Source organism: Cygnus olor, chromosome 3 (assembly GCF_009769625.2).
Source record: "Cygnus olor isolate bCygOlo1 chromosome 3, bCygOlo1.pri.v2, whole genome shotgun sequence".
Taxonomy (NCBI): Eukaryota; Metazoa; Chordata; class Aves; order Anseriformes; family Anatidae; genus Cygnus; species Cygnus olor.
The window spans coordinates 31,228,832-31,251,973 of record NC_049171.1 but is presented as its reverse complement, the minus strand read 5'-3'; the positions used below and the strand labels follow the sequence as shown (position 1 = coordinate 31,251,973).

The window sequence follows — 23,142 nt, the reverse complement described above, 5'->3', positions numbered from 1 at the left end:
GATCAAGACACTTTGACACAAGATCAAATTTTCCACCCAAACCACGCTATGATTCTATGATTCATTCTATAATGCCTGAAAATGTTTACCTTCAGTATAGCACCCATGTCTCCCACTAGTGGCAGTGCAATCTGAAATTATAGAAGGCACCTGCAGTTAATATTTTACTCAACGCTACCGATTCCAATAGATACTTCTGTTTTCTAAAGTTTAGATGGCTGCATAGGTAGATGATTACATACACGTTGGCTGAAATATTTTTTCTATGAAAGCTCTAAATAAAAACCAGGGATTCAACATAGTTTTTAAATGTTAAATATCACTCTTGACCCAATCTACCAACATAATTCTTTGTTACAGCTTGAACAAAGTTGACATGACGACAGTGTAACTCCAGAACATAGTAAATTCCATTTTCAAATAGTAATACGCACAGTGTTGTTTTTGTAGCATACCAGCAACACATCATCCTTATTGGAAATTCTCACAGCCTATTCTCACCTGATTATTTTTGATGTTTTCCTTCTGTTTTCTCCTGGGCTTTGACTCTACTGTGAACTGCAGTCTGAATTGTGGAGATGCCAAAGCTAACTTCAATAAATTATCTCAGATACTGGAAATAATCCAGCTTCAGCAACATGTGCAACACATGTAGTATTTTGTCCAGCCTTTAAACATTAAGAATTAGTGCAAAACTCTGTTTTGCCACAGACGAATTGGTACCAATACTAAAGCCAACCCATTTAAAGCTCAATCAATAGGTTAACACTATGCTGCAATATATCTGCATCCTCAGATTTCCAAGTGTTGTCATTAAACTTACATTTAAAGACTCCCCATAAAATCTGATTGAGCTGATTATCATTGGTTTCACTTGCAAATAGACTTCAATTCCCAATGTTTATTTCTTTTTGCACTTGCTGAAGCAAAAATAGCCCTGGGCATACAGTAAAATTAGACACATTCGAACCTTGTTACTGTTTTTGTTCCATGTGTTTCAATCATTTTCTTTTATTTTTTTTACAAGAAAAATACAATGTAAGCACTTTTGTAGCATATTAGAACTGCTGGTTGGTTGCTTGTTGGTAGCAACACGTGTCAAACACCAGTTCAAGAGAAGCACTGTCAATATACTCAATTCTAAGTGTAATCACGAATAGACCATATACAGTGTCACCCCCTTTAAAAGCATGCTGAGAAGTTTTCTAATGCCCTTATTTTAGCTGCTACACAATTTTAAGACATAGAACTGTACAATTTTAAGACAGGGTCCTACCATCCAGCTGCCAGGGCATAACAAGTATGAGAGAAAGTCTACTGCGTTTGTGCCATGCAGTTCATCTGCTCTGCACATGTAGCTAATCCAGTCTAACTGCACACCCACTGCGAAGTCACAGCTACATACACTGAACTCTGAATAAGTGTACGACATATACTGGGCTTTTAAAACTGTTAAGATGGCCTTTATTTTCCAGCCTTACTCCTGCTTGCTACATCTTCTTTTAAATATGTTCTCTCCAAAGAGATGAGTATTTCAAGAGAGCAAAAGGCAGTAACTCCCCTGCTAGTAAGTTTTAGCATTCAGATCTGTCTGTTTAGTGGTGGCATCAGATTTTTTACTTACATTTAGTTTACAGTGCACTGGGCCTTCCAGAACCTACTCTATTTATGGATTTTATTTTTCTTATTAAGCAGTTTATGATCATCTGCCCCAAGTTTCATCTTACTGACTTCAAACTGTCTCTGAATTTTAGATTTTGATTATATCTTCAAAGAGCTAGCAATCTTTCCCAGACCAGTTATGGAGTTTGTATCTACTTGTCCAAATAAAATTAAAACACTGAAAAGAACTGGGCATGGGAGAGACCTCTCTTTCAGAGTTTGACAATAATCTGATAGACACTGATACCATATTTTTCTGATAAGCCTTAGCTATATGGCAATTACTTCAAGAGCATTTTTTGCTTGCTTATAAAAACATCATGAGGATAGTCTCAAAGTTTGAAGCCAGCCAAGATACATAGCAGCACTGTTTCTCTGTCTTTCCCAAGAACGTTAACCTTCCAGAAATGGAAAAATGATTTATTCCATGCCAGGCTCTTATCAAAATAATGCTTGCATTCTTGTATTCATATCATTCTTATCATTAGTATTTAGAATTAATTAGAAAAATAATTAATATCTTTATAGCAATCAAGCTTTTTTTCAATTGACCTATTATACTCTGGTTCCCCTCCTATTCACCTTTTATGATGTATGCTTTCTGGTCTCTCCATTCCTCAAAAGCCTCACCTTTCTCAAAGTACTCACAAGTACTGCTAATCATTTAGAGACTGCTTTGGTTCATTCTTCAGGTGAATTCCACCAGACTTTCATGTTGTATGTAAAAGCTCTTTAGCTCATTCTTTTCCTATTAAATTAATTAAAATTGATATTTTTTTTTTCTGAAAAAAAAAAATATTTTTTCCCAGTGGACAGCAGAAAGCCACTGTATTATTCAGCTTTCTTTGCAGAGTTTGTAATTTGCTCTCCTTGATTATTAAATAGTAGACTTGACTCACCTTTTGAATAATTGCATTTACAGTGCATTTTTCTTGGTTTTATGTCCATTGCTAACCAAAGATCACTTATATCTCAATCTTTCTGACTCTATGAATTAAGTTCTATCTTCATGCTCAATGCTAGTGATAGATCTGCTTTTATTCGATGATCTTAGTCCTTTGTGGAGCTACTGATACTGTCAAATGTCTCCCAATGCACTGTAACAGTTACTGCTGCGTGTTCAGGGACTGCTGCAGTCATGACTTAAATGAGGCAAATGGTCCAGCCACATAGGCAGAACAGTATTATGCAACCAGAAAAGGTTTGCTGCATTGACTGATGATAACATAGGAGCAACCTAATGGAATCACTATCCTAATCCCTGATGATCAACGACACATACATGCTAGCTAGTTCTCCGTCTCTTTTTTGGAGAAAGCTGACTATTCTTTCTGACATGAAATCTTTGTGTGACATTGGGGCTAGTTTATTCCTTGATCTGCTCCTTGCTGTCAGTCCCCAGGCATACTTATGGATTGCTGTGCACCTGTATGACCACATGTTTAACTGCAAGCACTGTTAATTTTATTGCCTAATGCATTCCTGCAGCAGCTATGGAGCATTTCTAAGCTCTTCACAGGCTGTCAGTAGTCTGAAGACCTGTTTGGAAAATGTTTGCCTTACATTTTCATTGCTGGACACTTGGAAATTTAAATCACTCAAAAGACATGAAGCAAGTCTCTGCATCTGAGGAATATGTATGATGGTCAGGTATTTGTAGAATTGTTAGCTTAAGCAACAAACAGACTGAGGCCACTGCCCCCGCTCAGTGAAAAGGCCAAGTTCATGTCTTGGCAAGAAACAGAGATTTTGCCAAAGGACATAATACAGTTGAAATGTGAGGTTGTATTTTCCTTTGTTTTGATATATCTCAAATAAACACTGTATCTATTTTTTTAAACTCTTTGATTAAATACCAAGTCATATTAGACCAAGAGGATCACAAGTGAGTTTAACGATCTTAGTTTTTATTATTTTTAAGCAGTATTTTTAATCTGTTTCTTCCAAACACCTACAGATTTTTATTTTGCTGATGGAATACATTCAAACAATGGCTCAGGGAATCAATAAAGCTTCATTTGGCATCATAAAAGCCTCTGTAAGCATTTTTTTCTAAACAAAAGTTTGCTTTCAAAAATCTCTGAAGTAGCTGTAGGGGTTCAAGACAGGAGCAGGAATAATGACTGAAGTTTTGCTATTATGCCCTCTTTGTAAACGTGCACATGGGACTCTCCTGACTCCCATGTAAAATAGTAATCTCTCAGAGTACAATTTGGCCTGAGGCATATGTAGATTTCATGGATCTTGTAGTGTTGGACTTCACAAAATCAGTAAAGCCATAACACTGTTAAGTAGAAATCACTGCTATAATACTCAAGAGGAGATGATAACTTCTAAAGCGTATTGAAGGATCAGAACTCATTTAGTGGCTTTTCTCCCCCCATACCAGCCACTCAACTTTTCATTATTGTTAAAAGGAATGTATCACAGGAGACTAACTATTCTCAGAGTTTCATCAAAAATTAATATCTTCCTTCTGTGGCATAGCAAAATTAGCTTCAGAATACACTTCCCCCCCCTCCCCCCCATTCTTTTAACAAGGTCTGCACCTGAAAATTTGCATTATACAGAACTTCTTATGAGACTGAGGAACACTCATACTGTAACCTGCCAAGTTATAGCCTGGCAGAAATGCTAGTACACAAACATTAAGGTAACACTTGAAAACAGGGTGTTATCCTGGGAATGTCAATGTAAGTTTAATTTATACTGCAATACTACAATCAAGTTAAAGAATATTTGATTGAATAATCAAATTAATTTAATCTTTTGGACTTCTAGGCTGATAGGTTATCTTAGCTCCTTTAAAATTTTCTCTCCAAAGCAACTGTAGAAGCTTTCTACGTATACATACAGGATCGCCTGGAGGGCCTGGTAGTCCTGGCTTTCCATCTCTTCCTGGGGTGCCCTAGAAACAAATTAAAAATCTGGTAGCCTTAAACATTGACAAGGGGCACGTTACTTTTTTCTGTATATATACAATTACTTACATTAATACCCGGGGTACCTGGAGTTCCTGGTAATCCTGGAGGCCCCCTAGGGCCCTAAGAGCAGGAAAAGTCATTTAGGATTTAAGAATATTTATCTTTTACTGCAAACCTATTAAAACTAAATTAATTTTTATATATATAAAGAGAAAGTTTGTATCCTACCTGAACACCTGCTGATCCCGTTGGCCCTATAGGACCCTGTAAGAAAATCTCAAATAATCAGTAGATACACTTTTTGGGATAAAGGAGATAAACTTGATCAAAAAATACTGAATGTGGGATACCACTTCAGTTCACATTTCAATTAAGACTTGTTTAAGGCTTGTTGTTAAATCCAGGTCTAATTTTGCCCAAATCAAGAGAATTCAAGATTTTGCTGAGGTGCATTTTTAAGGTCAAGTAATGGCAAATAAGAATGATCTGTGGTGGAATATGTTATTTAGCTAGGAGAATCACAAGAAACCAGAGAGTTTGTTGAATAAAAACAAATTAGAAGATTTAAATATAAGTTAGACAATTTTTAAATTAAGATTTGAAAATATGTACCTGAATTTAAATGTGAATCTCCAGACCCCTTTCTCAAACATTTTCTCTCTGTATCTGGGTTCTTTCAATAAACTGAAATGTATTGCTCAATTATATTGGCCTGGACTGAAGAGAGATTACCCCATTCACCACAGTAGAGCATGCACACTAACATCTACCATCTCTACCACCAATTTTCTTTTTTTACTGAACAATCTGCAGATACTACAGATGTTATTACGTAAAGGCAGTAGAAATAAAGAAAACTGGGAAACAAACTAAATAACTGAAACAGTTACTACTATATAAGATTTATTTAGTATGAATGCTCTAGGTTAACTACAACAACTTGTTTCATGTTTGAATTTAAACTTCACAGAGATGCATGAGGAAAGTTGTCAAAAACCAGAACTTCACTATTTCCTGACACAGTACCTGGACAGTGTAAGGTTCTCATTTATTAGCAGTAGACCTAAGCTTGTAATTAGCAGTCACCACAAATGCAAAATCTTGAAACTGACGCAAAGCCTTCTACATCTCTTCTTTGCCTTTTCCAGTACCACTAAAATGCCATCATCTACAGTGTAGATGCCGCCTCTTCTCTTGTACCAGTGCTCAGGCTGGATTTTGCTGACAAACAGTTGTTGCTTAGAAGCAGACACAATTAGTTGGAAGATATGTCAATACTATTACTGGCTTGTCAGCAAAGTAGCCATTGATTCATTTCTCCAGGCTTCTGCTTTTAAGTGAACACTACTAGATGTTCTTGGGACTGGATAAAGTGAAAAGTTGCTGAGCTGGGAACTGAGTCAGAATGGAGTTTATGGCACAACTTTTTACTATTATTCATTTACTTGTTGCAGTTTCTCAATAATGTACAGCGAGAAACCCAAATTCTGGGTATTGGTATACTTACTGGTGATCCCTGAATGCCTATTCCAGGAGGCCCCATCTCCCCAGGGGCTCCTTGTACACCAGGTAGTCCTCTTTCTCCCTAGAAGGGCACAAGGCTTTGAGTTACAACAGGTCTGAGAACATAAACTAGCCTATTGTCCTGTATTTTCAGAAACAGAAATAATAATATTTTTTTTTATACCTTTGGTCCCCGTGGACCTGGGTTTCCAGGACTACCAATAGGACCCTAAAATAAAATAAAATAAAATAACAACCAAGAAAAACAAATTATATTTTGAAATCAATAACTCTAGCTGAATTTTATTGCCAAAACTAGTCAGCCTTTATAAGTAAACCATGACAGATTTACATACACCTTTGCTGTTAATATCACTGTCACTGGAACCGCGTGTGGGCCTTGCACTAACAATATGGGTTTCTAGACTATATTCTAATGTACTTACAATAACTCTGTAATATGTATTTCAAGTTTGAAATTTTATCTGAAAAATTACTTGTTCATACTGCTTTTATCGTGCAATGCAGATTCTTTAACAATTATCCCTACAAGAAAAAAAGCCATAGAAGTCTTTTCAGATTGCAGACTTACTGGTGTTCCAGGCAGACTTAGTCCAGGAGGCCCCACCTCACCTTTTGGACCTGGATGTCCAGGCGGTCCCATAATCCCACCAGGGTCCCCCTACAAGATAAATGAATCAAACTGAAATTATTAAGATTATCCTAGAATGTACGAATACTGAGAGAAAGAATGGAGAAGAAAAAAAACCACCACCACCACACCACACAACAAAAAAAACACCCAAAGCTTTATAGAGCTCCGCATTTCATAACTGCTAATTTTAAGCAAGTGAGCCTATGTGGGTATCAAAATCATGACCATGGTTTTATCAAATTTATCACATTTAATTCCACAGAGATTCAGCTCCCTGCATCTGTAAGTACCTCAGCTTTTAGGAGACAGGAAAATCCTGTGCATTGTTGTCCTAATGTATTATTCACAGTTACCAAAAAACTCCTGAAAGTGCTACATATGTATGCATGGAAAATACATTTAAAGGCATCAATTTTCTAACAAAAACCTATTTTGTTCAAAAAGTTACAGAAAAAGAGGCATAGACCATAGAACCCCTAATAATAACTAGCATTCTCTCAGTTTTCCATGCTGCAGTGCATCTGATCTATATTTCCTTGTCTGCAGCCCCACAAAATTCAGGTTGTCACTAAGCCCTGACAATTACTCCACTGTAGGAGCTTCAGACTCTCTCTCTGCCCCCCTTCTCTCTCTCCAGTTACCTACCCCTAGTGCTAAAACCTTGGTCTTCACTGTATTCCTGTTCACACTTACATTTCTCATTTCAATGCATGCAGCATCTCTTGCTCCACATCTCTAAAATTCCTCCTGCTTACATAGGTAAATCTGTGCCTTTTATTACACTGTCCTCTTGATTTTACATGCTCCTGCATAATTCTCTGTGATTCTCTCTGATTCCACTATTGCCTGTTTTACACGACAGTACTTTTTTGTCATTATTCCACCATTACTTTCTTTTCCTGCATTTTCATCATCTCGTTTCTCTTCAAACTATTAATGGATTTTATTAATTTCCTTTGTGTTTCAAGATGTATAAATATCATAACACTTCACACAGCTCACAGTATGCCTGTATAGTGTCTTTTCTCCCCTTCTCTACATACAATGTACACACACACAACTCTTGCTGATGTAGCTGAATTCCAACCAAAAGGCTGTCTACCCAGCACAATACAATGCCATAAAGAGATCCCAGACTTGGCTCAGATATGAGACAGTATAGCTGCCTTAGTGCTCTGCCAAGATTAATAAGTCTGGCTGTGAAGCAGGTTTTTACACATTAGTCTGGTTAGGGCACTATTCTGAAAATGCTATTCTGTTGTAAGGACCTGAGCTGGTATTTCTGCATGACGCATTTTTATTTCAACAGCCCAACCCAACCTCTCTTGAAATAATTCTTAAGTTATGAATCTAAAGAGCAATTGGGTTGCCAAAATGGCCTGCAATATCTCCAAGGAAAAGATGGCAGTTCCCCCTTGTACGTTTCTAAATTAATTCATAAAGCTGCTGGAGAGATGCACTACAGGTGGACTGAACATTTCTTCAGAAGAAGACAGTCTGATATGCTCTAATACGCCAAACTTAATTAGGAACTGTTAGAATATACCTTTTCTCCTTTAACTCCTGGATTTCCTGGTATCCCATGTTCTCCTGGTAAGCCCTGGAATTAGTAAAATAAAATATAATAATAAAAATATAATTATGTATATATACACATATATATATTAAAAAAATGAATGTTTTTATAGCCATTCCCTTAAAATTTATCTAAAAATTACAGATGAAAATGTACTTAGACTGGATTATTTACTGTGCACTAGTATTGACCCATAATGTTAAAGGGTTGATAATGCTTCTTTAATCAAATTTATGAATCGTTTTACTTTAAATCAATATTAAATAATCAAGATTATCTTGGATTATTTTCATATTCCATCTTTTATTTCTAAATCTTCTGATTTTTCACATTTTGATTTTAACTTCATTATCTTCCCTTGCCCTTTCTATCAAGGATTTGTTATAAATACAGAGAAATAAAATAAAACATAAAAAAAATCAAATATTTTGGAATGTTCAATTGATTGTTGACTCTTTTACTATGCTGGAACAAATACATAATTTTCTTCTCATAACTCTTCCATCTTATTCAGCTTGATACTATTGTATCAGGCAGTTTATCAAGAACTGCAGTTATTTCCATAGTAAATAACAAAGACTGCCGAAACAAAATGGTCATATCATTTTCAGGTTGGAAATTGGGAGACATTTCTTCTCAGAAAGAGCAGTCAGGCATTGGAACGGGTTGCCCAGGGAGGTGGTGGAATCACTGTCCCTGGGGGTTGAACATGGTGCTTAGGGACATGGTTTAGTGGGTGACAGTGGTTGTAGGGGGATGGTTGGACCAGATGATCTTGGAGGTCTTTTCCAAACTTAATGATTCTATCATTCTTTATCTAAGCATAGTGTTTAAACACAAATGGAAAGCAACCTTTTCGAGAAAAAGACGAAAATTCATATTTCTTTTATTTTTCTTAGAAGCGTAAAACGTAGCTTTATGAGCATCTATATATAATGACATTTGCATGCCAGCAGTGAGGGTTTTCAATAGCTGTGTTTGCTCTTCATTGCATTCTGTCCTTATACAGACAGCTACTTGTTTCAACCACTCTTCCAAATTAAAAGCATAAGAAAAAAAAAAGGTACCTGAAAAATATTCTTCTCATATCAAATCATCACAACAATATATGGAAGTTTAAATTTACTGATTATGGAGTGGACATTGTGTCTGCACATATACACACCCTCCTCCTGGAGGATCTCCCGTTCCTCTCAGGAACCCTTCTTTTTTGACACCACTTCTTTCTGTTTCTCTCACCTCTTGGTTGTTGCTGTTCAAATAGTCTATGTGCACAACTGGTGATCAGTTTCCAAACTGGCAGGCCTGTCTTACGTCTCTGTTAACTGGAGAACCCATTTGTGCCACTTTTGTTTAGTACACGTTCTATCAGAATTTTAAAGCAGCTCCCAACGTTGCACTGGGAGTAACCTTATGCTTGATAGCTCAGCTGATCAGTTTTGGACACTCTCATATGCACAAATACACACACACACATGCTATCTGCCACCTTTTCACTATTTAAATTATTTTTCACCTACAGCAGCCATACAATGACTTTCAGTACTTTATGACTAGCAGAAAGTCACTGTACAATTAAATTGGAATACCAACTGACAATCGTAAGAATAATCTCTTGTTCCACTTTCCGCACAAGTGCTTTAGAAATTTATTCTATTGAAAAGTAATGCAAAAAAAAGGGTTTTCTATTAATTTATTTCCAACTAATACGTCTACTCTGATTAATGATTTAATGCTGTCCATAGTTTTAACGGAATTAGGTAGGGGATGAGTCTGGCTCTGAATAAGAGTTTTGCTCATAAATCTGACCTAAATGCTAAGACAATGAATATAATTGTTTATTCTGTTTCTCTTATTAATCTTTACCCCTTTTATGTGAAGTAGAACAATTCAGAATAGTACAAAACCAGACAGAAATAATACGGAAGACAATGTGTTTAAATTTGGGGGGTACTCTTACTTTCCCTACTTTGCTCCACACACAGTTCTTTGCAGCTCATGGTATAACATAATTCACACTTTGCCAGAGATTTTCAGTTTTCACCTAATCTCATGAGTAAGAGTGATTTTTGTAGAGTTAATTACCTGTGAATCAGAATTCAAATTAATATTATCATCCTTACATTCTTATGCAGATAGTGACACAAGGACAAAAAGAACATAAGCAAATCACTATCCTGAGGCACAGTCCATTACTGTTCTTTGACAGCTGATTTCTATAGTACCACTCACAAATGGAGTACCTATGGAAACCTCTGAGGCACTGTTTCACTGGCTAAATGATCACATACCACACTTACACTGCTTGGTGAAATTACACAATACATACGACTTCTCCTGGCAGTCCCCTGGGCCCAACAGGTCCTGGAGGTCCTTGCAGTCCCTGTGAGATGATATAATACACATTTGAGATAAAAAGTCAAGACACCTATTGTAATTCAGTGTAAAGAGTTTGAATATACAAAGAAATTGAATCATCTGTCATTTAACATGATTTTTTATATGGAGTAAGAAGTACAGACTTTGCTCAGTCATACTCCCTTAATTTAGTCCATTATTTTTTTGAGACTAACATGTACAAAATATGAAATATGTATACAAAATAAATACAAAGGCACTAACTAAAGGAAAAGTGAAAACAAATGAAGTAAAACAAGGACATGTCCTCCCTCAAGGGACAAATCAAATTTTTGAACCATGTGGTAGGTGCTCATTCTCTTTTCAGAACAGATCTCATCAGAAAGATTCCGGAGAGTACTGAAAGACTCCAGAACACATTAAAAAATGGGAATTGCAATGTAGAGAAAAGAGGATGACTTGATGCAAAACATAATGATCCTTTGGATCTCTATAAGCCTTTTCTGGAAGGTATACAGTGTGACAGTGACCTAGATTTCCACTGCAGCAATAATTATTTCAACAGCCTGTGCCAAGGAGGGACCTGAAGGTACCCATTAGTCTCCAAAGAGCAGTCTAAGGAGTTAGAGAATGATTTTTAAGATGACAGAAAGCTGTATTTTCGTGGACTTCTGTTGCTGCATCTATTCCACCTGTGATGCCTGTTTGATGATCTAAGGAACTTGGGTACTATCCTTTTCCTCTTAACATTTGTAGGGGACTGCTGAAGTTGAGGTTGGTCACTGGAGCCACAAGTGCTGCTCCTGCCCACACCTAATGAATTGCTAAATATTGCTGCATGGAACGTGAACAGTGTTGAGTGGAGGTCACATTTTCAGAATTCCCAATTCTGTCTTTGATACAATACAAACCACTGAGAGATCCTGAAGACCAAATGGTACTTCAGTCACTTTCTTCAAAGCAAGGCGATGACTACTTCAACACTACAGGCTGTCTGAAACACAGGAACTACTAATGTACTGGCAGTGGTTACTCCTTGCCCTACTGATGGATAAAGTGGATACTCTCAGTGCATTTGTAACTGCAAAATGAGCACTTATATGCTTAAGTGACCAAATAACATTAGAACCATTTGAGCTTTGCATAGGTATTCCCTGCTAAGTGATGCTGAAATCAAAAATTTTATGAACTAGAATTAAAATGGCCATGATCCATGCACAAACTTCTGACATACACTATTTGCAGTCGCTGCTCTTTAATACCAGCTAAAGAGTTGATACCATTCAGACTCCTCTTATACTATAGCAGACTTTGTTTTATGCAATGTTAACTCCACAAAAATACCTTTCACATACCATTGATCCTGGATTTCCAGTGAGACCAGGTGGTCCAGGGTCTCCCGTTTCACCCTAATGATAGTGTTTGAGAAAAAAAACAGCTTTACTGTTATGTCTCCCAGCACCAGCTACGTACACCAGCCATGTATTTCAGTGTGTACAGGTCAAAAATACCTTATCTCCTTTTGATCCCTCCTTTCCAGTTTCCCCCTAAAAACAGCAGATATGACCATAAGAAGTAGAAACTCAAACTAAGATCAACTATTAATTTAATTTGCTACCCTAGAATGTTATAGTATAGTTTGCAAATTTAGTATTGAGAAAATATTGAAGAATTTCTGAAGTCTTGTGGAAACTTTGAAAGGCATTTCTCTTTCAAACTAATTTGTTTGCAGGTTTTGGTAGTGATTTAAAGAACAATTGCTTGAAATCACATTTGCTTATGAGATTCTCTAGTCTGAAGTCTATTCTTCCCCAATAATTTACTACTACTGACATAATATTAATCTCCAAAACAACACATTATTACTGTATGCCTTATTTTGTTTGTTATAATGTTTATCACAAGTGTCTAAGCAACCTTCAGTTGTGTATTAAACAACATAACTAGCTTCTGTCCAATGTCACAGGAGAGAACAATAGTTAATTAAAAATAAGCAACACATGTAAACTGACTTTTAAAGAACGAGTGCTCTGAAAATATCCCCCGAAATAGTGAAAAATTATGTACACTTAAAATGGCTATAAAAACACTGCCCGCTGTTAAATGCCACAGTGAGGAAAATGACACACCCACTGAAAAAAAATACAGCTCAGCCCACATACAATTTTGTGAAATAAACGAAAGAGAGTAAGAACCTTCAAGGGACAAAAACTTCTGCAAGCTCAGTTCAGGGACTGTAATAACTGGCCGTCTATTTGTCCCAGCAGAAATGGTGAAAAACTGGGTACTATGCCACATCTCAGCGTTTTATTTAAAACCAGATTGAATTTAATGCACATGTAAGAAGGAGACAATAAACATGTTATGCTACATAATCACTGAATCTAATGAAAGTGTACAAAGAAAAGAATTACCACATGAACACCGTACAAAAATCACACAAAATAAATTATTCACATCATCAGGTCAAGATATGGCTATACTTACTGGATCTCCCTTGTCCCCTTTTTCAGAAGGCTCTCCCTATGACAATATAAAGGTGATAACACAGTGTTATTTCAAATGGTAAACAGTACATATGTCTGGGTTTGGTGAGCAATGTTCTTCTTCATTATTGTTGTTTTTAAACCTATATAGAATATAAATATATAGACTTCAAAAGTTTATGAGGGATACACACCTATAGACACCTATTCCCCAGTAAAAATCTGCAAAATTTAAGCTGAAACCAAAAATAATACTGAACTACAAAAGTTTATTTACAAATTTTAATAATTTAAAGATTCCTGTTTATTCATACAGATATCAAAGATCATACATACTTTCAATTTTAAAAAGTATGAATGACATCTAATTCATGAAGTAATCCCTGATCATAAACTTATATAAACATAATTTTAGAATGGTATTCAGTAACATCTGAATGTGATTAAAGTTAAGACTTTTGCAAACCATTGGAACAGGGAACTTTACTTGCATATGTAAATATTTTCTTAAGGTAGGAACTGAGTAAATTACTAAGGACATTCAGATCCTGACAGCTTTTCTAATGCCTAAATAAATTTTCTTGATCCTGAATCTACTTTCCAAGATTTGATCCATACATTCAGCCACCTTCTAGCATCACATACAAGCAAATAACTAAGGAATTAACTTACCTTTTCTCCCTTTGCTCCAATCATTCCTGCTTCTCCTTTTTGACCCTTTTAACAAAAGAAATTATATTTTAAGACTTTTATATACTAACAAATGGAAATTAACTTCTCCTGTATTACATCTGTACTCTGTTTTGTGTAGGGCACAAACTCTTAACTCTTTCTGCAGTGGAATTTGCTGCTCCAAATCAATCTACATGACCATATTCTATGGCAGATGTGCAGGGTTCTCAATAAAAATTGTTCTCAATCCTGTGACATCTGGTGCTTGTCCTTTTCTTCCAAGTTTAAAAGGCAGCCAATTGTCAAAAAATCATGCCACTGTTTAAACAGGGAAGGTGCCTATAAACAATATATTGTCATATGGTTAGAATTTGACCTCTGAGTAATTTTTATAGGCTCATTATAAGTATTTTTGGTATAGCAAGCTCCATCATTACAGAGAAACTGCTTTTAATGTTCATGATTTACTACCACAATATCTTTCTGAATTTTGACCTATTTGGATACTTTTTTGCCTAACAGGAAGGCCATCTAACTTCAGTTCTCCTCAGCCAGTGCTATGGAAGCTACTCATAATTCTTCCTGCATTTTTCCTTTCTGGCTGTCATAGATTAGAAGACAAAGACTCACTGCGGTACCTGCAGGATGGCGCGCGAGCTGGACACTGAACTACACCAATCAAATGCCACACATATAGAAAATCTATTCCTTCAAGGACCATTATGATAAATCGAATAAAAGATACTATGCTAAAGGTAGCAGAGACAGGTTAGATGGAAGCTTTGAAATTTCTCCAAATTTCATACAAAATGCTTACAATTTCTCCTTTCTGGCCTTTAGGTCCAGGGGTCCCAAGTAATCCTAGTAGTCTCGTATCACTCTGGGAAGAAATATCATCACAAAGAACATGTCACCATTGATTTAGGGTGTAGTTACCATAACAATTTCATGTAATTTACCAGTATGTAAACTTGGAAGTCCTAATTTACTGTCAGAAAGGGATACTAAATTCCTTTGCAGTATATCTAAGTAATGTATTGCAGCAACACATTCTTTTTCATGCATTCATATTCCATTCACAATTGCAGAACACGTACAAAAGCATAAAAGGCAAATGTCTTTGCTGAACACTGCTATGCAAATCTGTGTTTTCTTTCCTCATATCAATGCAAAGAACATATTCTTATGCTAATTTTTACAGTACACTTCTCAAGTATGTTAGAAAAGAACAATAAAAATCACTATGGCAAAAATGCAAGCCTTTTACTTTTGAGTAGTACTAAAATAATTCTACTACAGCATTGAGACAAAAGGAGAGGGAATGAGTAAGATCAACAGGTTTCCTCATATTGCTTCTCAAAGAAAACAGATTTAAGGACCACGGCTTCAGGTTGTACGCTTGCTGAGGTACTATTGAACTACATCTATCTACTCTGTACAAGGTAAAGACACAATATAGTAAAAAATAAATGGTTTCCTCTTCACAAAGCCAGGCTCAGACTACTTATGGGGAACATATTTTCTTTTAATGACAATGGAAATAGCAAGAAAAACAGTGGCCGGAAAAATTAGCATGAATTTGGATCAAATGAGTCCAAACCCTAAGACATCTGCCACTGGGTTGAATGGGAACACCAAGCAAACCAATTCCCCTTGTCATTTTCTGGTTTCCATGTCTGTAAAAAGAGGAAGTATCATCATGATTAGAAATGGCATTTAAACCCTTAATATTTTTTAAAAGTTGATACTGAATATGACTTGAATAAAATTCAGATATTTTATAAACGTTAAAGTCCTGAAGGATCTTCTACAGTGTTTAGGGTTCGTAGTGCTATTACTAACCTAATTATTGAAATCAGCTCCAGAGCAAGAGACAGATTTTCAATGAAGGGAACCTGAGTATTGCTAAGAAGAAGCTGACTACTGCTTGACTGAGAACAACCTAGGTGTCTGCCATTAAATAAGGAGTATGCTCTAAAATTTGATTTATTCTGAGTTGTGCATCTTTTGCATATATAGAGAAAAAAAGGGTATTAGACAAAATAATTACTTTTATGCTCTCTGCATATTTATAGGTCATTCACTCTTTATAACAAAATGCAAGAAAAATATGCCAAGGAAAAATGTCTTAGGAAAGTAATAATGAAATATTCACAAATCAACTCATAATTCTGGAAAATTTCCTGAGCAGACTGTGATGTAGTTCCAGTTACTTTGTTTTGTAGTTTCATTTTTATTTTTACATGTAGGAGAACATTTCAGATTAAATTGATCTGTATGCCCTTTCCAAAGATGTTTAGAAGCAGGGTTGACTGAAGTGACCTTATACCTAAATACGGTAAAATGTTAAGTAAAAAAGATGACAAAGAGAGGCCTTGAAAGCCCAAGCAAAGGATGATAACAGAGGCTCGAGAGCATATAAATATAAATCATGAATCATCGTTTACCAGTCACCAAAGAAACATAACCTACAGAGCAGGGCAGAACCAGTTTTTGGCATAACAAAGAGAACAAAACGCATGTATCAAATATATACAAAACATCTAATTTACAGTAAAAGCACAAAAGACATAACAAGAAGGAATATAAAAGTAGTTGTATGCTTTGCAAGAACAGGCACAAAAGAAGAACAAAGAGGGAAGAAAGGAAGAAACACTCTGGCACTGTCTCCCACGCCATTTGGGATCAATGCCTCTACTTATCTACATTAAAGAAAGATTGATGTTTTTGGTTTGCCATTCACCACAATTTGCTGCTACAAATCAGCAAGTTTATTTATAGTGCTCTCTTTTTCTATATGCATTGGTCAAATAAATTATACTCTTGAAAACTTGGACTCTGGCCTCCTTATGCAATACGCTGATTTGATACAGAGCCAGAGAAAGATTAGTTGCAACAAATTATACAAGTACACTGTGCAATCATGGCAACTCATTGATACCAAAGAGAAATCAGAAGTATTACAGAAGGCTTAAGAACAGAATAATCTGCTAAAAAATAGAGAAATGACAAGATAATGAAAAGATATTATTAAATTACGATGGGTCTTAAGATCATCTCTCGGTGACCTCACACCTATCTCGGCGGCAGTGTTTATCATAACTCCTAGAAACACCAATACAAAGAAACTGTACTACTACCCTCAGAAAAATCTGATATTAAAATCTCTATAGCAACAAAAATGCGGTCACAATTTAAACACTCCAAGAACACAAACAGAAATAAGAGCTTTTGAGATCCTTGAGAATATGCACGAAAAGTTGGAAAACAATAAAATTTTCCTGTGGTGTAAGGAATCTCAAAATCCACAAAATATCACTGAAATATCATCTTAAAAATGCTAATAAACAAAGCACATTCAAAATTACATACTGGAACGTGAAAGATTGCTTGGTATCTCCAAGGTGCACCAAACAAAATCAGCACTGATTACACTATGCAACAGTGTGTAACAAAGAAAATTTAATACTGCATATATCTGCCTAAATGAATAATCAATGGCAAAGCAGACAAGCTGTCTTTGATGACTTCTTTGATGTTTTTGTCTTGTTCTTGATAGAAATGTCCCATTCCCATCATAAACAGTATAGAAACTAATATGTTTGCTGTTGCAGTCAGCGACTTAGGTTGACTCAGGCAAGATCTGAACATGTAGTTACAGAAACTTGGCGTATTTAAAACCTGCTACTTGAATCAAAAAGCCATCATCTCTCTCACCTGAAACAAAACCTTAGCATTTCCTTGTTGAACAGCTAATTGCTCATGACAGAGTCATTAAAACCTTCAGACAGCTGAAGGAAGAGGAAAGTTGGTAAGCTGTACAGAGTTTATAAGACAATTAATTTAGAGACAGAGCAGCTGATCTATATTTTTCCAGAAGATTGTTAATTAGGAAATACAATACACCTTAGGAACTCCTAGAGCTGTACAATGATAAGAAATGAGATTCCTGGAGACAGATGCTTGCCAGTTCCTGAAGATCCCCAATGTTTGTGTTCCCTGTTGTAGAATTAACCTTAAAGGGACCCTCAGGGTAGAAAAGATTAGTAGTCCAGAGGTGGGAAATGAGTTACAATAAATATAGTATTGATAAAGAAAACAGGACTGGTATCAGTGAAAGTTGTCTTTGGCATGAAGACAGAAGAAATTGGTAATAAATACAAGGTATAAATACAGAACATATAAAACTTCAACGCATATACACAAAATGGCAGACCAAAAACAGAAAATATTTTTCCAGGTATAAAAATATCCAGGACATAAAACCTTACTTAATTCCTAACCCATGCCCTAAGTTGAAATACCGATTTGGAATGGATTAAATATCAGAAATATCAGAGAAAACATGTCAATGATAAAAGCTACCAGAAAGATTTGTTTGCTCTGAATTTCACTCCAGAACCTTTTTTAAAAAATTGGTTTTACTACTCATCTCAATATTTTATACAATAAAAAGAGTCTGATTTCACCTTCTCTTCATAGTTATGCATTTTATTATTAAAAGAGATGGATGTCTTCCAGGTTTGATCTATGTGACATAAGGCAGGAAGCACACAGTAACCTCTGTATTAAGCAAATATTCCTGTAATGCTTCATACATCTCTGAATAAAATGCGATTTTTTCTATTCAGATAAATTATGCACTTACTTCAGCATCAATTAAGAAAACTTGTGTGATCTTTGTATCACAATGCCTTACAATGGCAGACACAACAACTGCATAAATGATCTGAAAAATCTATACTCAGAATTTAAAAGAGAATGGCAGCTCTGTCACTTGTAGCACTAGAACGCAATTTTAACTTTTTTCTAGCAAGTGCTTATAGCTGCAAAATGTTATATTATTAAGACAATATTTTTATTAGTATATAATATACACGTAGGGAGAATTCTTACAGATCTCCGGTAGACCTTTTTTAATTATACCTCCTTGTCTTTCTATTCTATTCTTAGGATCATGACAGGTTTGAGAGAGAAAGAAGAAATGTCAAGTATGATTTAGAGCAATTAGGTTTAGAAATGGGGAGCTGGGGCTTTCCGCTAACAGCTGGATGGTCCACCTGCCTCCATTTTGAGTTACAGAAGGAAAGAATATGGGAGTACAAGAGGCATGGGAGATAAGATGTACGGCAGCAGGACAGATGACACAGTAGGTGTGCAACCAGACTGTGGACTGAGTCTATACAGGAGTGCAAAAAGGGAATAGGGAAGGATCTACCTGTTGGATGAATTTGGAACATGGTTTGCAGGGATCAAAACTGTGGTCACTTCTATTTTAAATGCTTCTTAGCCATAAACACACAGACACAGACAGACGGACACTCAAAACCCCATACCTCATTATAATGCTTGTTCAATGAATCCAGAATTCCTTTTAGTCCAGAAGGACCCTGTAAGGAAAAACATGTATCAGAAAATCATTTTAATTTATCTAATGTTATGTTTACAAACCTGCATTCAAAGAGTACTGGGACTTAGATTTTTATTTGATTTTACAGTAAATTATTTTCTGTTGGATCATTATATCTTTTTTTCTGGGCACATGGAGAAGCACAGTCAGTTTCAAAATCCTTGAGTTTTGAAAACTGGCAACTTTTTTCGTAGCAAATCAGTCTGCCAGAGAAGGCAGAGATGACATTCATATCAACTTTAATAGGAATCTCTTCTAGTATGAGCTCAATTTTCATTCCGCAGCATTTTAAAACTTCTTTTCACTAACTCAAAGCACAAGTTTTGATGTAGAAGCAGCTCCTAGTGTGAGTAAACAGGCAGATTTTTTAACTTAGAGCACTGAAAGTGAAATTGAGGTATGCCAGAGTTCTCTGAAAGACCAACTTTCTAGTTTTATGAGGTATGGAAGTTTAGATTTATACAGACACCTTCCATCAAGAATTTCAGCAAAGGAGAGCATACTTCTTACTTAAATGAAGGCTTAGGAAGGAGAGATTAAAAAAATAACACAGAACAGGCCCTCAATAAAATTTTTAAGTGTTGTGAATCAGGGCAGAGCACAAGAAGTTGACTAAAGATTTTATGAACTAAAAGTTAGGTACATTTACAAATTAGCATAGTAACTCTCCACATCAGGCAATATGAACTACAGACACTTGTGGTGGCTGTAGGGAACATTTGACTACATGAGTAAGATACAAAATCACTTTTTCAAGTCACCTGGTCTGAATTAACTGCATTTAACAGAGACAGCATAAAGGCAACTCTTCCCTCCCACCCCCTTTTTTCTTTTTTTTTGTTTCTTCCCCCCCCCCATTACAGACAATTTACAGGAGCTTGCAACTTTTATGTTTGTAGGAAAAATGTAGCTGGCACACATGCTCCCTAAAGATTGCTTTATAAAAGTGAATTCTCTTCAGTTTTGAAGAGGGTTGTTCCCTGAGAAAATGGAGTCTGTTTATCAGTTAGAGATTCTATGTCAGAGATTAGACATTAGTCAGAGATTTTAATCACACATTTTCATTTTGTATAAGGTCTTTGTGAATTGTTTTATAAGCACTGTTATTACACACACACACATACATAGGAAAGTAGCTTTCTGCACTTTCAGAATAAGAATCTATTGAAAATTTCCCCCATTTTCAAGCTAAAGGACACGTAAAACTATTACAGAAGTCAAAATTACTTCTCACACATGGACGGAAATTTGTCCAGATGAAAATACTATTGTTTTCCACTATGAAAAGTCCAGATAAGACTTCCTTAACAAGAACTGCTGCCAAATTCATGCAGTGCAACACCAAGACTACAGAGTATTCTTAGGAAAGTTGAAAAAAACTGCCCATTGATAGATGTCACCTAGAGATCCAAGGAAAATGCTAAAATGTCATGTATTCAACTGCGTAAATACTGATGAAAGTTTTACTGCCAACCAGTAATAATGATATATCAGTTACTTCTACTGTATACACCACATCAAACATCACATCTTGCCTCACTCCCTCTTTGTTCCTCAACATCAGAAGAAACACAAGCCCATAATTTTTTCTGTTCATTTCATTTTGGAAGTGAATTGTCACTTTAAATTTAGAATGAAAAATAAGATAAATATAGCCATGATGTTTTGACTGAGATGCTCTCTCAATTCTGATTTCTACAGTTAATGGCAGAATTTCTACTCTGATATCCATATTAAAGATGACAATTCAGAATTGGGACTGAACCATGATGACACTGCATACTTATTACGTCTCAACTTCAAGACTGTTGTTTTAGAAAGGACTCTGTAATATGGCAAGCTGTCAAAAAATCAGAATTTATCCTCCCTTCTCATTTGCCACCATGTTGTTTCCTTTACTTCCCCCCCCCCAGTGGAAAACCAGTAAAAATGAAACCACTGCAATAAGACAATCCAGGAAGGATCAGATGCTCTATCTGCCACCAAACCTGACCTCTCAGATATTATTTGTACATCAAATAAATCATTTTTGACAACACTGAAAGCCTTTCTATATGTCACTGTTTTGAGAAAATGACGTAACCTCAAGAAACCCCAGAACTATCTTGTGACTAAGGCAGCTGAGGGGAATTTAGGGAACTTGGGTTGGATTCTTGACTACGTCACAGGCTTTGTGTTACTAGAGGCAAGCCATTTCTCTGTTTTAGTCTTCCCATTTTCAAAAATTGACATAAATGTAAGTATTCCATCTGTCTTTCTATAATAAGATGAATGAAAAGAATACAATTTTGTACAGCAAAAGAAAATACTTTTATTCAAGGGTGTCTTCCCAAACTCTAGCCTTTTTCTTCCTTTCCACATTATTTCTCCCCACTAATATAGCTGCATAATCCACTCTGAAGTCTCTACAGGCAATAAAAAAACTAGTATTATTGGTTTGCAAGTGCACAAGCAATGAAATTTAACAGAAGTTGAAGAATTACTGTACAGGCAATTTCTGTCTTTTGAATAAGAATTTTGCACATCTGTGACTTTGGATATTTGTCAAACTTGCTCCTCTGCAAATACCAATCAAAAGCTCACTTGAGCAGGGTTTCCTTTTTTTTTTTTTTTTTTTTTTTTTTTTAAATATTGCATATCAAGTCATGTAATTGAGGTAACTGAAGCACACAGAGAGTACATGTGTATGAATAAGAAAAGAACTGAAAACATCCTGATTATTTTCCAAAATCACAAGCAGGTTTCAGATGTTACTTCTATAGTCAAGGTAGGAATAGAAATACAGGTGTTTAAAAGAAAATAGCTACAAATTGTGAAATTACTGGGGTTTATAATGTATTTTTCTTCCTTAACTTTTCTAGTTTGTCTGCATTTCTGTTAGGACAAGACTGCTGAAAAAGTCTACCCAATCTCACAGTCTGCATAGTAAAATGTGTAACAAGTGAAATGCACTGGTTGCACCTCAAGAACAGGCCATTTCTGAGAACACAGTGCTGAAAGGGACTCAGTGTAATCACTTTATTCATCCATTTCAGATCTGTGCCTACCCATTGAAGTAAAATACTGCTCTTCTGATTACTATAATGGAAAAAGAACATGAAACCCATCAGTGCAGATGTATAATATTGTATAACTATTCCAAAAAGAAAGCACTATGAAGGCATGATGGCCTGCCACAATAGAAAACATTAAAATACATTTTGATATGGAATTTAAAAACTTAAACGCACAGAAACAAACAATATGACCAATCATTGCCAGCCATTTCCATCCTATCATGTAAGCATTTCCAATGTTCTTCTAAAAAGCATCAGAATGTCCAACAATACCAGAAATGCTACTGACAATTTTCACTTACCATTACTTTTGATTTTCTGTTTATTGTAATTAACTGATAACATTCATTCACTTTCAAAATATTGGTAGAATGACAGTATTTCCCAAGGCAGAGGAAATGAGATTTCCAAGGCAAACTGCTGGATACTTAAGATAAGTAGGCTGGTGGCACTGGCATATGTACTGAATAAAATGAAACCAATTCCAAGTGTACGGAATTAAATGTAGAAACTCAAGTAGCCAGTGAACTTCTCCATTGCTTCATATGGAACATTAATGAAAAAAAAACCTTACTTTAATTTAAGACTTTAAGGAGACTTTAAGCTAATCTTCGAAAAAAGATTGATTACATTGATAAAGATAGGAAGTTCAGCCCCTTGCAAAGGGAACTGGTGAACTAGTTCTTGACACAAAGAAGCCGATGCTTCAGTTTCCTGCATAAGGAAACTTCACATAGCAAATCTGAAGCAAATCCATTTGGGCTGCAAACAATAACTGTGGATATGTTGGTAGAAAACAGCAGAGATGCAAGAGGATGAATAATCTTGATTGCAGTGTAT

The 23,142-nt window shown here is 35.7% G+C and overlaps 1 protein-coding gene across 8 annotated transcripts in view; it reads right to left on the bottom strand.

Annotated features, from left to right (window-relative positions):
* Window positions 1-23,142, bottom strand: part of COL19A1 (collagen type XIX alpha 1 chain) — a 202,161-nt gene that overhangs the window by 44,174 nt on the left and 134,845 nt on the right. For all 8 annotated transcript variants that reach the window (XM_040552559.1, XM_040552558.1, XM_040552557.1 and 5 more), the window contains 15 exons: window positions 19,173-19,226; window positions 14,654-14,716; window positions 13,837-13,881; window positions 13,166-13,201; window positions 12,190-12,225; window positions 12,034-12,087; window positions 10,650-10,703; window positions 8,291-8,344; window positions 6,682-6,771; window positions 6,274-6,318; window positions 6,094-6,171; window positions 4,815-4,850; window positions 4,653-4,706; window positions 4,517-4,570; window positions 90-131 (listed from right to left, as the gene is read on the bottom strand). In XM_040552559.1, coding sequence (XP_040408493.1) covers window positions 90-131; window positions 4,517-4,570; window positions 4,653-4,706; window positions 4,815-4,850; window positions 6,094-6,171; window positions 6,274-6,318; window positions 6,682-6,771; window positions 8,291-8,344; window positions 10,650-10,703; window positions 12,034-12,087; window positions 12,190-12,225; window positions 13,166-13,201; window positions 13,837-13,881; window positions 14,654-14,716; window positions 19,173-19,226 — 795 coding nt within the window. The remainder of the gene's footprint in view (window positions 1-89; window positions 132-4,516; window positions 4,571-4,652; window positions 4,707-4,814; window positions 4,851-6,093; window positions 6,172-6,273; window positions 6,319-6,681; window positions 6,772-8,290; window positions 8,345-10,649; window positions 10,704-12,033; window positions 12,088-12,189; window positions 12,226-13,165; window positions 13,202-13,836; window positions 13,882-14,653; window positions 14,717-19,172; window positions 19,227-23,142) is intronic.